The sequence below is a fragment of the Eretmochelys imbricata genome, chromosome 9 (genome assembly GCF_965152235.1).
Source record: "Eretmochelys imbricata isolate rEreImb1 chromosome 9, rEreImb1.hap1, whole genome shotgun sequence".
NCBI classification, from domain to species: Eukaryota; Metazoa; Chordata; order Testudines; family Cheloniidae; genus Eretmochelys; species Eretmochelys imbricata.
Window position 1 is genome coordinate 74,580,167 of NC_135580.1, and position 16,234 is coordinate 74,596,400.

At 39.8% G+C, this 16,234-nt stretch overlaps 1 protein-coding gene across 3 annotated transcripts in view; it reads left to right on the forward strand.

Moving 5' to 3' along the window:
• HDX (highly divergent homeobox) overlaps positions 1-16,234 on the forward strand; it is an 83,369-nt gene that overhangs the window by 16,232 nt on the left and 50,903 nt on the right. For all 3 annotated transcript variants that reach the window (XM_077827036.1, XM_077827038.1, XM_077827037.1), the window contains one exon: positions 4,856-5,980. In XM_077827036.1, the coding sequence (XP_077683162.1) occupies positions 4,856-5,980 (1,125 nt within the window). The remainder of the gene's footprint in view (positions 1-4,855; positions 5,981-16,234) is intronic.

Genomic DNA, 16,234 nt, shown 5'->3' on the forward strand with positions numbered 1-16,234 from the left:
CTTCTTTCTTCTCCAATCCCCTTTGCTCTGTTCCCTGAAGGTCCATTCTTCCTTCAGTTTTCTGCCTGTTTAGCCATCACCTTCCTGAAAAAAGCATTTCCACAAAATTTGTGGCAGTAACATGCCATTTGCAGACCAACATACCGTTTGCTGTGCTGGCATTTTGTAATCCCGACCCCTCCTTGTCTAACTGGTCTGTTTAGATTGTAGAAGCAAAGACTATCTCTTACTGTGTATAGTGCCTAGCACAGTGGGACCTAGATCTCAGTTGGGACGCATAGATGCTACCATAGTACTGGAAAAAATTAATAATAATGTAAAAGTCATACAGAAAATACCGTAGTGTTTCTGATGTTAATCTCTGTATGGAGTCTTTGTTAGTTTTATGGGTTAGTATATTGCCATCTTGACAAATTCTTGAATTGGTTTGGGGATAAGGTAAAGACTTATTTTGAGATTCTCTTTAATGACTTATTTTGGTTTGTGATACCAAAAATAAAAATATGCTTTATGACAAAAGTAGATGATGCAATATATTGGTTGTTTCCAAATTAGGACCTGTACAGCCAGTCCTACAAAGAAAGAGGATTTTTTCCTTGCTGGGATACTTAAGCATTCAAACCAAAAGGGATTTGGACGTTCCCAACATAAAAAGTTCAGAAATAAGCTATTTCTTTAATAATTAACATAACTATAGTTGTAAAATATTTTACCAAAGCAGTTTTACTTCAATTTATTGTATGTGTTTTAAAATAACCTTGATTTGACAACTGAGTATTAATTTTGCTGAACGATGAGGTGACTTTTCTATAAGTTCCAAGCTGTGGGGGGTGGTATTTTTTTTTAATATATTTTACAGTTTTTTCTTTTGATATAATTTCAATTTGAAAAGGATGTTATCTGAATAGAAGTAAAACAAATAGTACCACAGGATGCAATAATTTTTCAATTATCCATCTCAAATTTATGTCTGTGATTGTGAGCTAATGGGGAGAGAAATTAATTTGCTTTTTCCTGAAACTTGTGGCTAGTCATTTTGGGGTTGTAGGCTGCTTGTTTCTGTTTTTTCCTCTTAAGAAGAGAGCAGAACTAAAAACATAATGTGAGGAATTTAAGCCCTTCCGAAACCAAACACTTATATACGTAACTATTGAAGTCAATGAGATGATTTGCATGCTTTATCTTGTGCTTAACTTCAAGTGCTTTGCTGGATCGAGGGCTACATATCATTATAATTGTTAAATTTATGTTTTTATACTGATCATTAGAGCTTGTAAATGAGATGTCATCATTGGTATCATTCTTTATTTTGCATGATACATACTAGTAGATGGATGGTAATGCAGAAAGTTGCTCTCTTCTGTTAACATGAGTGTCAGATTACTTTTGTATTGGGGTGAGATTTCCAGTGAAATTCTATAGGTATGAGGTTCAAATATTAAAAAACCAAAACCAACTATGTGGGTGTATCAGAATGTAAGGTGGGGTTGGCTGCTTTTTTTTTTTTTTTTAAGTGCTTTTATAGAAATCCAGAGTAAGTACAGAATAAAATCTCCCTTTAGTTCTGTGTAAAATTGATCACTTGGTTTGCTGAATTTTCAGCTCTTGTTTGAGTTAACTGGTCACCATTTTGCTGCACACCAAAGATCAGCAAAGGGGAACAGCAGAAAAAAAAAATTGCACTATATGCTCTATGTACACACTTAAGGTCTGATCCTGCACCCATAGATGTCTAAGGAGATTTGTCACTAGCTTGAATGTGAGCAGAAGGAAGCCCTTGTTTTCTGGTGGTTCCTTATATATGTAATTCTCCTCTTTATACTGAAGCATATAAATTAGCAGAAATCGACAGTTACAAATCTGAAGTCCAATTTACAGCTTGTATATACTTAAAATGCTTGTGGTACAGCTGCACCACGGCAGCTGTGCCACTGTAGTGCTTCAGTCTAGATGCAACCTATATAATGGGAGGGGTTCTCCCATTGGTTTGGTCAATGGAAGAATTCTTCTGTCGGCCTAATGCTGTCTACACGGGGACTTAGGGCGGTTTAATGCCGCTGCTCAGGGGGGTAGATTTTTTACCCCCTGACCAACATAGTTAAGCCAGCCTGATTTTTCTAGTGTAGACCAGGTCTCAATAGGCAAGAGACAGGATGAGTGAGGTAGTATCTTTGATTGGACCAACTTCTGTTGGTGAGAGAGACAAGCTTTCGAGCTACACACAGCTCTTCTTCAGGTCTGGGAAAGGTACAAAAATGTCACAGCTAAAGAGAAGGTGGAACAGGTTGTTTTGTATAAGTAGTTAACATATTGTACGAGATCATTCAGTGTGGAGTGACCAATTAACACCTCTGCAGTCACAGGACAATAAAAGGAGGATTAGTGGGTTACAGACTGTTGTAATAAGGCATAATCCAGTGTTTTTATTAAAACTGTTATTTTTAGGGTCTAGCAAAGTTATAAATTTAAGCTCCCAGGCTCATCTTTTAAATGTGTTTGTGCAGATTTTCTTTGAGGATGAGGCCGGAGAGGTCAGTTATGTAATGATCTGAAAATTGTGATATTGTGGTTTTTTGTCTTTTTTATAATTTTTCTGTGTGAGTTCATTCAAGAGCATAGTGATTGTCTGGTTTCACCCACATAGTTGTTATTGGGGCACATGTTGTGATAGGCATGTTCAGCATCTTTGTCTACATTTAATTTAAGCCTGGGAGTTTGAATCCATAACTTCGCCAGACAGCGAAAATCATGGTCTTAATAAAGATATTGGATTTATGGCTTATTACTACAATTTGTAACATACTAACCACTGTTTTTTTTCTTGTGACAGCATAGGTGTTAAGTGGCCACTTCACCTTAAATGGTCTCTTAGAATACATGGTAACTATTTTATGTTAAACAACCTATTTCACCTTCTGTTTAGCTGTGACCCTGAGTACCTTTCCCAGACCTGAAGAGCTCTGGGGTAGTCTATGCTGGCAGCAGTGCTTTAACGTGGCTTGTGTGGTCATGGCAGAGTGCTGGGAGAGAGCTCTTCCAGCGCTCTAAAAAAACCACCTCCACGAAGGGCATAGCTACCAGCCCCGGGAACTACACTGGTGTCTACACTGGTGCTTTACAGTGCTGAAACTTGCTGCACCCCTGAGCGAGAAAGTTGCAGTGCTATAAAGTGCCAGTGTAGACAAGCCCTCTCTGTAGCACAGAAGTTGATTCAATAAAAGAGATTGTCTCACCCACCTTGTCTCTCTAATATCCTGACACCAACATGGCTACAATGCTGCAGACAACTTAATACGAAACTGTTATGAGTGTGTAAATTCATCCCACCGCTCTCATGGTAAAGGTTGTTTTTGTAGTACGGATATTGTAACACCATACATGCTGTCAGAGGCGCCGACTTTCTAATGTGCCGGAGTGGTGCTCCCCTCCTGCCCCGCCCCCACTCCACCCCTTCCTGCAAGGCCCCACCCCACCTTGCCTCTTCCTGTCCCTGCCCCGCCCTTGCTCTTCTTCCCTCCCTCCCAGTGCCTCTGCATGCCGCGGATCAGCTGTTCCATGGCGGGCGGGAGGTGCTGGGGGGAGCAGGAGGTTCTGATAGAGGGACTACCAGTAAGTGCTCAGCACCCACCATTTTTTTTTTCCCACGGGTGCTCCAGCCCTGGAGTACTCATGGAGCTGGCACCTAGGCATGCTGCTTCTAATAAGTTACTAGCAACACTCTGTTGAAATGCTGAAATTAGTGTTCCCCACGACTTTCTTAAATATATTTTTATTCATTGGCTTCAGAGCAAGTTTTCCTAAGGATATATTTTGTTTGAAACCAGTCATGTGTTTTTGGAACAATTTTGTACAAAATCACTAAAGAACTCTAGCTTGTTTTCTTCAAAAGAGAGAGACTTTCGCATAAAACACCCTCTACCGTTTTAAATATCTTGAATATAATGCTATATATCTTCACTGTTAGTTTCAGAAATATCTGTAATGGGAAATTATTCCGTCTGTTGAACCTAATCCCCTTAGTCTGTATTATGTTTGTGTAATCAAATCAATTTCTCACTAAAAGCAGCTCTGGAGGTATATGATATAAAAATGTTTGTCTTTTTAATTTAACTTTTTAAAATTCTTTTTTGACCAATCTTCAATTCAGTCCCTTTCTATTGGAAAACTTTTTCCCTTCTTGGGTTTCATTCGTACTTTGAGGACTATGCTTGTATTTTTTTTTATTAAATTAAAAAATAAGAGACAATGGAAGTGTCTGTAGTGTAGCAATTTTGAAAACATTTCCTCAGCTATTGGATAGTAAAGATACTGATTATGCTGAATCTCTCAGTATAGTGACTGATTTCAGGAGTACCTTATTTTCACTAGATGTAAAAGTTGAAATTAGGAAGGGGAAGGAATTAAACACCTAGTGTATCCTTGTTTGTTTGTTTTTCACAATAAAAAATGAAAGGTAAAACCAAGTCCAAATATGTGGAGGAGAAAACCACAAGCTGCTGCCATATTTATGCAAAGATAATTTTAGGGCAAGAAGAGGGGAGATGCAACAAGTTGTATATTCTTTTCTGAGATGGGCCAGAATTGGAAATCTGCACTCTACTGAACTTCAGGCATTTGGATAAAATGGGACCTGGATCCCCATTGTCTGTGGGTTTTGTTTTTGCATAATCAAGACATGTCTCTTTCCCCTCCCCCAAAACTATTTTTGATTGCTACCCATTTCTAATGTATTAGTAATTTAAATCTTAATTGTAAAGACTCTATACATGCTGAAGTCTTTGTAAGATTGTAGCTTTGAATATTAAAAAAAACTGACTGGCTAACATTCTTGTATATTAATATTTTGTATTTGCAGACTTGGGTTGGCAATAAAAGAAGAAAGATGAGCAGCAAGAATGTTGCAGAATCTGGAGGCACCCCACCAAGGACTGTTCCTAGCACCCCTACAGTGCCTCCAGAAGTAGCAGTCAGAAATGTGGTAAACATTGCTCGATCCCAAAGCCAGCAGTCTTCTTGGACATCATCTAACAATGATGTAATAGTAACTGGTATATATAGCCCAGCTAGTTCATCCAGCAGGCAGGGATCCACAAAACAGACTAATACTTCAATGACTGAGATACATAAAAACTCTAATCAGAGACCACCTGGAAAAAGTGATACAGAATTTCAGCAGCAGCATATCCCTGTAGGACGACAAGCACCACATTGTAAAGGTGCTTCGCTGCTCCTGGGGGAAAAAACTATTATTTTGTCAAGACAAACAAGTGTGTTGAATTCTGCAAACTCCATATACAATCATACTAAGAAAAATTATGGTGGTTCATCAGTCCAGACTGCAGAGTTGGTGTTACCTCAAAAGCCAATAATATGCCACAGGCCATGTAAAGCTGAACCAGTGGGGAATCAGAGATTACACAAAACAGAACACACAGCCCTTGCATCACACATCCCATCTGGACAAAGAGCCAATGTTCGAGACCCTTCTTGTAGCACACAAAACTTGGAAATTCGTGAAGTTTTTTCCTTAGCAGTTACCAATCAACCTCAAAGAATTATGGGAGGAAATACAACACAGAAGCCTTGTTCAGTCGAAGGCAGTTGCCTGTCCATTGCAATGGAAACAGGAGATGCTGATGATGAATATGCTAGAGAAGAAGAGCTTGCATCTATGGGAGCACAAATACAAAGTTATTCAAGATTTTGTGAAAATAGCAGTTCCCTTCGAGTGGAGAACCAAAGCACAGCTTTGTCTGGACCAGGCAGAAATGTGAGCTGCAGTTCACAGATGGTGAATGCCAGGGACTTGCCTGACAATATATTATATCATAACAGAGACTATCGCTTGCCTCCACGGACCTCATTACATACACCATCCAGTACACTGTATAGTAGTGCTAATCCATCAAGAAGTAACTTTTCTCCTCATTTTACATCTTCAAATCAATTGAGGCTGTCACAAAACCAAAACAACTACCAGGTAATCTGTAAATTTATTTTTGCCTTTCAGATTTTCAGGACAGTCTTCTCCTGTGAAAGCTGAGAATGTAGACTAATACATCTATGTAGACTAATATATCTTGATCCATTGATGAAAGTTTACACTGTTCCTTGGCACTGTTTCAGGTTTTCTCCTTACATACTATAAGCTGAGTCTGGCATATAGGTCAAATCATATCATTCGCTCCCTCCTTTTTGAGTGCACCCATCCCCTGTCCTTGAAATGAAAGTTTTTGGATTCATTGTTAGAAATGATAAGCATCAGTTCCTCCTTCTATACTACCCCGCTCACTAAACTACCATCTACTCTTTTTTGCTTCCTGTTTTTTTGATGGGGATTGGGATCTCCTTCCAACTATTCAGGGTGTTGGCAGATACCAGTTACAAGGAGGTGAGTCCTTCACCCTTGCAGTTTAGTTTACTCCATTTGTGTTACAGGAAATGTAATGAGGGCATCTCCAGGACCCAAGTTGCATCTCGTTCCCATAAAATATGCTTATAGGGGTAAAAGAGAGAGGAGAAATGTGAGTTCAGGTTACTGGGGGGCTGAAAAAAGAAAAAAGACCTGTGTCCAGCAGTGGCTGGAGCATTGCAAACCATTGTGGATTCATTTGTTGGAGGAAGAGAAACTTCAGGAAGCGTCAGAGTTGGTTTCAAAGTGGCAGAACTGCTGTGCTTTCCAGCATAGCACAGAGCCTGGAGCCTGAGTTAAGGTGCTCTTGATGATCATGATGGGGAGATAGCATTGAGCATTGTCTCCTGACATGATATTGGTTGCTGTTCCTCTTTCAGAGGAACTGTAGTCTTCTAATGGGAACTTCTGGGATGCCTCAACTTTCAACATCTTTTTCTAAATACTTTTCTCACTACTGTGGTTTGTTAACTCTTCAAATATATGTCACTTTTCATCATAAGGTACTACCAGGAATGTCACAGTTCTGTGACAGTTGCAAGTTTTGAAGGCCCATTTTGTGCTAGCATAGACTCTGTCTATAGTTTTTGTGATCTCTATTAATAGGAATTGCAAATCCTCTCAAGCATCTTCTTGCCATTTTGGGTGCATGTGCTATGCTCACCTCTCCTTTCATGGATAGAGCTTTTCTCCTCTCTAGAGGTGGTCAGTTAGCACTTGCTATTAACAAAGTGCTTTTACTTAAGAAAAACCAGATTTGTGACAATGAAGAAAAGCCTGTAAACATATTTTTATTTAGTCATGAGCTGTTAAAAGCTGCAACAGCTTAAGCTGTTAAAAGGCAGTACAGCTTAAGAATTGAAACTTCACGTACCTAAATGTATTTTCTTGTTTTTCTTCACTGTTGTTGCAAACAAATGACATTCTTGGTTTAAAAGAAAAAGAGTACACCTTACAGCTGTAGCTCACGAAAGCTTATGCTCAAATAAATTGGTTAATCTCTAAGGTGCCACAAGTACTCCTTTTCTGTTTGCTAATATAGACTAACACGGCTGCTACTCTGAAACCTGTCATTCTTGGTTTAGTTCATGACATGGTGGCAGTTGTAGAGTCTTTTTGGTGTCTACTCATCATTGGTCTTAGGAAACTAGATATCAAAAGTCCTCCTTAACTTGTTAAGCATTAGGCCAGCTGTTCACTTGAGAAATTAGCAAACCTGTAACCAGCCTTCCCATATAATACATCTCCATTATTATTTTATAATCAGGAGGCTTGAATCAGGTTATTTTTCCACTGCACAAATAGACCAGTTCTTCCTCATATTGCTATAAGAAGACTTCAGACAGCATCAGCCTATTTCAAAGGATTCTTTTGTTCCTGGGAAAGGGAGTCTTTCTATTTAGTCTGAATAGTATGGCTTTGTACTAGTTACCAGTGGTTCAGTATATTCTTTTCTAAAGTATATCTCCTAGGAATGCATCCCTTCCTAGGGAAAGAGCCCTTTTGAATGAAAACTGACTGGCCCTTTGTGTGCAGTGTAGTTGTAGCCATATTGGTCCCAGGATATTAGAGAGACAAGGTGGGTGAGGTAATATCTTTTTTTGGACCAACCTTCTGGTAGTGAATGAGACAAGCTTTTGAGCTGCACAGAGCTCTTCTTCAGGTCTAGGAAAGATACTCCCAGTTTCACAGTAACATGCAAGGTGGAACAGATTGTTTAGCGTAAGTAGTTAGCTACTATCATCTCTTACAATATGTACTAACTACTTACGCTAAACAATCTGTTCCACCTTGCATGTTACTGTGAAGCTGGGAGTACCTTTCCAGACCCGAAAAGAGCTCTGTGTGGCTCAAAAGCTTGTCTTGCTCACCAACAGAAGTTGGTCCAATAAAAGATATTACCTCACCCCTCTGGTCTGTTTTGTTTCCCCTTTTGGAAGATGTTGAGATTCCTCATGCTGGTTCATGGTGCCTGCGGTAGGGTAACATACAGTATAATACAGATCAGAACATTCCAATCATTATAACTTGTACAGATTTGTTACAGTTATGTCAGGAAAAACTAACAAATGCAATTGAACTATTACAATCAAACCTGGCTCTTCATTTAGGGATTCCTTTTCATTCCCTTTTTTTCTATGGCTAGTGGGATGAAAATAAGGTGTATCCTGGTCGGTGAGCCTTAGAAAGGGGCCAGTTTTGCCTCTGTATTTCCTCTGACTTTTTTGTGTATGTCCCTCATGCATGTTTTGCAATGTGCAGTTTTTGGCAAGGCCAGGAGTCAGGGTGTCACCATGACAGGTATGGCTCCAGATATGAGTGCCAATCTCAGGTCAGACTGTCAGAAAACAAGACAGACACCCCAAACTGGTGGTGTATTTTATTATTCTATTTCACCAAGCTAGTAACAAGTGTGAACTTCTGGATCACTGTATTAGTCTTACCACGGAGCTACAGAGAGTCCTCTTTTGGCTCTCCAACCCCTACTTTACCACCAAGACAAACTGGAATTTATGATAAAAGGTTATTAAAACCAAAAGTCACCACACATTAGGCCACTCCTGACCCCAAAGGGCCAGTCACTTACCCTATTTCACTGAAAAAAGAAAAGGAGTACTTGTGGCACCTTAGAGACTAACCAATTTATTTGAGCATAAGCTTTCGTGAGCTACAGCTCACTTCATCGGATGCATACAGTGGAAAATACAGAAGATGTTTGTTTTTAAACACCCATTTTTTCATGATTTGTGTGTATATCACTACAAAAGGTTTTCTCTCCCCCCACCCCACTCTCCTGCTGGTAATAGCTTATCTAAAGTTATCACTCTCCTTACAATGTGTGTGATAATCAAGGTGGGCCATTTCCAGCACAAATCCAGGGTTTAACAAGAACATCTGGGGGGGGGGTGTGTTTAGAAAACAAGGGGAAATAGGTTATCTTGCATAATGACTTAGAAACTCCCAGTCTCTATTCAAGCCTAAGTTAATTGTATCCAATTTGCAAATGAATTCTAATTCAGCAGTCTCTCGCTGGAGTCTGGATTTGAAGTTTTTCTGTTGTAATATCGCAGCTTTCATGTCTGTAATCACTTGACCAGAGAGATTGAAGTGTTCTCCAACTGGTTTATGAATGTTATAATTCTTGACATCTGATTTGTGTCCATTCATTCTTTTATGTAGAGACTGTCCAGTTTGCCCAATGTACATGGCAGAGGGGCATTGCTGGCACATGATGGCATATATCACATTGGTAGATGTGCAGGTGAACGAGCCTCTGATAGTGTGGCTGATTTTATTAGGCCCTGTGATGGTGTCCCCTGAATAGATATGTGGGCACAGTTGGCAACAGGCTTTGTTGCAAGGATAGGTTCCTGGGTTAGTGGTTCTGTTGTGTGGTATGTGGTTGTTGGTGAGTATTCGCTTCAGGTTGGGGGGCTGTCTGTAGGCAAGGACTGGCCTGTCTCCCAAGATTTGTGAGAGTGTTGGGTCATCCTTCAGGATAGGTTGTAGATCCTTGATAATGTGTTGGAGGGGTTTTAGTTGGGGGCTGAAGGTGACGGCTAGTGGCGTTCTGTTATTTTCGTTGTTGGGCCTGTCCTGTAGTAGGTGACGTCTGGGAACTCTTCTGCCTCTATCAATCTGTTTCTTCACTTCCGCAGGTGGTATTGTAGTTGTAAGAATGCTTGATAGAGATCTTGTAGGTGTTTGTCTCTGTCTGAGGGGTTGAGCAAATGCGGTTGTATCACAGAGCTTGGCTGTAGACAATGGACCGTGTGGTGTGGTCAGGGTGAAAGCTGGAGGCATGTAGGTAGGAATAGCGGTCAGTAGGTTTCCGGTATAGGGTGGTGTTTATGTGACCATCGTTTATTAGCACTGTGTAGTGTCCAGGAAGTGGATCTCTTGTGTGGACTGGACCAGGCTGAGGTTGATGGTGGGATGGAAATTGTTGAAATCATGGTGGAATTCCTCAAGAGCTTCTTTTCCATGGGTCCAGATGATGAAGATGTCATCAATATAGCGCAAGTAGAGTAGGGGCGTTAGGGGACGAGAGCTGAGGATGTTGTTGATCTCACACCAAAGACAATGCCGTAGCCAATTACTCTATTAAACTAACTAAAGATTTATTAGCTAAGAAGAAGAAATGAGAGTTACTGAGATATTAAAGCAGGTAAAATACATTACAGGTGAGTTAGAGTTTTTACTCCAAATGATAGCAGAGCTGTAGTATGCTAGTTCTCCATGAGTCTCTCAAGGTTACCCAAAATGGCTTTGGTGACCTTTCCAATTGCTCAGGTTTCCCCCTGTTGGAATCCATCAGTCCAGAGATATTGGATCACTCCTAGCATTTCTTCTGATAGCTACTTTCCCCAGAAGGCAATCTGGCAACTTCCCATCACAGGATGAGCCCTCCCTTTGCTGACTAAAACAGACAAAGTTTTTGTGAATTTTCCATTGTTGAACATAATGATCTATACTTTGAAGTTAACATGCTTCTTCATTTACAGTTCAATCCTGTTTGATGGGCAATTCAGTTACATACATGCACAATGCATTCAGTTACAGCAATCAAGACAATCTTCATTAGTTTTCATGAACAATGTGATAGCCAGAAACAATCCTTCATTAGTCTTCATGCAGTTTCACACATTAAATAAATTCTCATCTACACGCTAGGGACGTAAAATAGTAAACAGTTAACCGGTAAGCATTAGTATTACCGGATAACCCAGTCTAACCATTAACCCCCAGCCCTGGGTGGGCCGGCACAGCACCAGCTGCACTGCCCTGCCGACCCCAGCCCCCGGCCCAATGGAGCAGCCTCAGCCCCGCGCTAACAGGAGCAGCCCCAGCAGCAGCCCTGAGCCAGGAGGCCAGGAGTCGGGGTGGCCCCTGGCCCCTCTCCCTTTAATCGGTTAACCAGTTAAACGATATAATTTTAATGGTTTAACTGGTTAACTTTTAAAACGATATTTACATCCCTATTACATGCTAATACATCCTTCTGATCTAGGGCTAATTAACTACAAGGACAAAGATAATGTGAATCAACAAGTTACAGATGAATGAAGACAATAACATTAACATTTCTTTGAACTACTTTAGCAAACTAGTGAATTAGTCTGATCACAGTACAATATCTTTTGACACTCCTTTGAGTTCTATTAGCATTGGAATGAATTAGCCTGCTGCCTTGGTCTGAGCTGGCAACCTGCTAGGCAGCATCACAGAGGGAACAGCTATATTTTTTTTTCTTAGTGCCTTTGACCCTGCGCCCATTTCCAGCCTTGCAAAAATGTTGTGACTAAGTTAAAACAGACCTGTCAGCATTAATTTACTTGACACTGGCCTCTTTGCTGTGAAATCCAAGATGGTAGATTTGGGGGGTAGCAGTGTGTGATGAGGGGGAAGGCAGGAGCTCCTGGCATCCTGGTTCTGCAGAAAGCATGTGTCCGTGGTGGGGATATTGGCACAGGTACTGTGTAGATCCCACGGGATCTTGAGGGAATCTGCTGGTTTTTGGGAGCTGAGTACTATGATGCTTTCTGGGGGTACACAGGGTTGGGAGGCATTTCACTACCACCTGCCCTTAATATAAGGAAGCCTTGTCGGTGTCTGCAGTGAGTCAGTTCCCCATCACCACCAGGCTCTGGCGTCGCAGGCCCTGCATTCGAGGCCTCCACAGGTCCCGCTTTCTCTTTGCAGGTTAATGATAGGCACACTCCAACTTCTGAGCGTCTCCCTGGAGTTTCCTAGCCCCTGCTACTCAGGACACTTTCAGAATTCCCAGGTCCTCTGTTTCTAAAGGAACAGTATACCACAGCTTACTAGTTAAGCTGTAGAGCACAGTTCTGCTTATCACATAGCACTTAGATTTGTTTACGGAGAAAGCAAGTGTAAGTTTATTTAACAAAGAACAGAGATTCCAATGATAGCAATCATAAACACTGGAAACAGAGCGTTACAGATGAAATAAAATTGCCTACTAAACTTACAGCCTAAACTTAACTAATAAGACATTATGTCATAAGAGCAAAAGCTCACCCAAAATCCTTCCAGTGTATTAAAGCCAGGGTTGTGATTTTTTGTTCATGAAGCAAGCCCACTGTCAGCGTACTCCCTAGGTGAAAATTATTGTGTGTCTCCTTGCATTCTTCTGATATACCAAACTAATTCTTTGATCTTAGTCATAAACTGGCAACCCTGCTGTCATGTATTTCTTCCTGTAGATTTTGTGGTCTCTTGTAAACTTTGCAATCTTGATTAGCTGGTGATACCGTGTTCCATCAGACTTCTCTTGTAAGACACACAAATGTCTCCTATGAAGATAAGTGTCTGTTATCTCTTGCCTGAACAGAACCAATTTATCACCTTCTGGTGACCTGTCTCGTTTGCCTTAAGAACACAGTTTTCAGCATATATACATATTACTGTACATGCACTTTTCAGTGATGATCAGTGTGAAAGAGGCTTTCAGTAGAGACCTTACATGACACTCTTTGAAAGAAATATGGAGCTACCAGACCCAGGGGATCCCAAACCATATGCAGCCCTATGCCTTCTGCCATTTGGCACCAAGAGGTTCCTGAGTCACAGGCAGCCTACCACTTCCTCAAGTGGGGCTTCTAGAACATTTACCACTTAACTTTACTTATGCACTGCAGTAATTTATGTGTTGATTATTTTCTTATATACATTTTTGTACGTGGCAAGGATCCACTTTTAAATTTGATCTGTTTTTAATACTTAAAACAAAAAGGCACATGTCTAAAGCTCTGATTATCCTTTAAAATCACATGCATCATTGGATAGTAGAGCACCCCAACAAGTGAGTAACCAATTCCATCTCTGACCCTTTCCCCACAGAGGGTATTTCTTGATGGCAATAATTTCATAGTGAGAAAACTGCCAAGATAGGCTGGCTTTTTGGCTAAGAGCTAGGATGGTATCCCATTAAGAAAATCTACTTTCATGAATATTTATGACATATTATGCTTTTACATATTAAAAGCTTGAGGGAACATAAAGCATATTTTGGTAATGGTTTTTCAGTGTCAGCTTTTATTGTTCTTTTGAAGAGGCATTAGAAAGAACCTGGAAAAAAAGAAAAAGATTTTAGATTTTTGTGGTCTGACACTCTAGCACATGCAGTCATTTATTGTTCATGTTTTTGCTCAAGTGTAATATAATTTAATCCATCAACCTGGGAATGAATATCCTTATTCTTAAATTCCTGGGAAATCCTTCAGATTCAGAACATATGAAGCTTGAGTTACTGAATTGTTTGAATGCTCAGTTATTATAACAGGTAGCAATTGAGAGCAAGAAGTGATGAATTCATTACTGTTAAACGTTGGTGGGATATCTAATAAGCAATTAGTCATAACCTCCCCAATTGAAATCATTTAATCAAATTCATGCTAATCTAACATAAGAACAAATGTAATAATCAATTTTTATGACACAAAGGGGTTCCTTGGAATTATTTATCCAGTTATTTATTCATCAGAAATTTTCTGCTCAAACTATTAAAAATGAGTAATCAGTGTCTTAAGACTTTTTTAACATGGAGCAAGGCAATTTTACCAAGTTGCATGACTTGCAGGACTAAATTAATGTCTGACTTTTATTTGGGGGCTGGGAGGAGGGAATAAAGTGAAATTATGTATTTAAGCTTCTTTGTAGAAAATGTTAGGATTTCATTTTAGCTAAATGTAAATGAACATGGGATGCTTTTTTGTTTAATACATTAGCTTTCCTTGTTTGGAAACATTATTGTTAATCCTGTACTGTGCTGTCTGTAATTTGCCCTTATTTTGTACATGAAAACGTAAAACATTGCAGCTAGGTACAGAGGAGGGCTGGGATACCTCTTTAAAATGTTAGTTATAAAGCTATTAGTTTATTTAGTGATATGGCAATTATGGGTTATGTTTTCTACATTCTTTTTGAAAAAAAGAACTGGTCCCACTTTATTTTTCTTATGAAGAGTTGTTGAACACATGAAAATGTCAAGATAGACATTCTAGATTTATCTGAAATTAACAGTAGACTGACAGATATAGAAATTGAAAACACCACCTGTAGTAGAGAATGGTGCTTTTTTTTTTTTTTTTTTTTTTTTAAGCAAAACAAGTATGGTGTGGGGCCTTTTATTGTCTAACGTGATTTATGTCAATTAGGACAGTTCTCTGTAAATATCAGCTTTTATGTATTTGTCTATTCATACTACTGTGTTAATGTAGGGCCAGGTTCTGATACTCTTACTCACATTGAGTAGTCCCATTTAAATCCAGTGTGATTGCTCAAGGAGCTAGATACTGTTCTTCATGAGTATGAGTACTGCAGTTTAGCACCTAAAAATTAATGTGAATCACATAAGCAGTATAACAGTTTGGTTTAGCTTCTTAAAATTATGTTAAAATGAATTGGTGGACAAATGTTAAAAATATACATAGTATCTTTAAATTCTTGATTTTTTTTTCTTCTTGTTTTGTATTGAAAACCCTACCTGACAAACTGCAGATACTATGTAAATACAAACATTGCCTTTACCTTACATAATGGTGAAAGTAAGCAATCATTGATACAGTTTACCAAGGATTGTGGTAGATTCTCCATCACTGACCATTTTAAAATCAAGAATTTTTTTTTTAAGAGAGATGTTCTGGAAATTATTTTGGGGAAGTTCTATGGCCTGTGTTGTACAAGAGGTTAGACTAGATGTTCACAATAATCCCTTCTGGCCTTAGAATCTGTGAAAAGGACAATGTGTGCATGCAGCAACCACAGAATGGTATTTTGACAAAAACACTGGTGATGTTGACTTTCCTCTTTCCCTCCCCTTATAGGGTGGCCAGGTGTCTGGGTTTCGACCGGAAAGTCCGGTTGAAAAGCGGACCGCCACAGTGGATACCCAAAGTCCAGTTACTGCAGGTGGGGAGGCACCGGGTCATTACCCGCGCCAGCCCCTACTCAGCCAGGGCCGCCTCCTACCTGTGTTGGGCAGCTGCAGCTCCCAGCCCCGGCTCTGCAGGCGAGTCCCTCCGCGGGGGGAAGAGAGCAAATGGAGGCGAGGCCTTGGGGGAAGAGATGGAGCAGGGGCGGGACCTCGCGGGGAAGAGGTGGTGATGGGGGTGTTCCAGCACTCCTGCTGGAGTGTCACGTTTTTAAATATTACAGAGTTGGCAACCCTACCCCATTGTGGTCCAAAGTGAGTGGGCATCCTAATCAAGCTAGAAGACGGCTGGCTAAACAGGAAGTTTGGAGAATCTTAAAGTGTATTTTTCTGTACAGAAGTGTCTTAGGTAGCAAGTACAAAGGATAAACTTTTAGCTGAGGAAGATATAATTATATTTTTGGATATGCATTTGTTCAGAAATTAGTAAATGTTTTTAATGATGAGTATAATTCAGAGGGAAATATTATATTTACCATATTTTGAAATAGGTGGATTAAACCTATGATGGATTTCTTGTCTTCCTTTTATTGAACTGTTTGAGAGTCTCTTCAGTTTCTGTTGTGCATAAAAAATGCTTGTACCAGAATCTAAAACCAGCCTAGAATGTTATTTCATACCCTGCATGTTTCAGTCAGAGAGAGAAAGAAGTACACTTCAGGTTTATGTAAGCAAATGCCTCTTTGGAAGGGTGGGAATTTGTGGTGATCAAGAGGAGAGATCCCCTGAAAAAGATCACTTATTACTCTAAAATGCAAATTTCTGCTATCTAGAAAAGTTTGATGCTGAAAACCACCTGTTCTGGATCTGGTACATTTATTAATGTTCCTGGAACATTACACGAAAAGCAGTACACATAACAGATA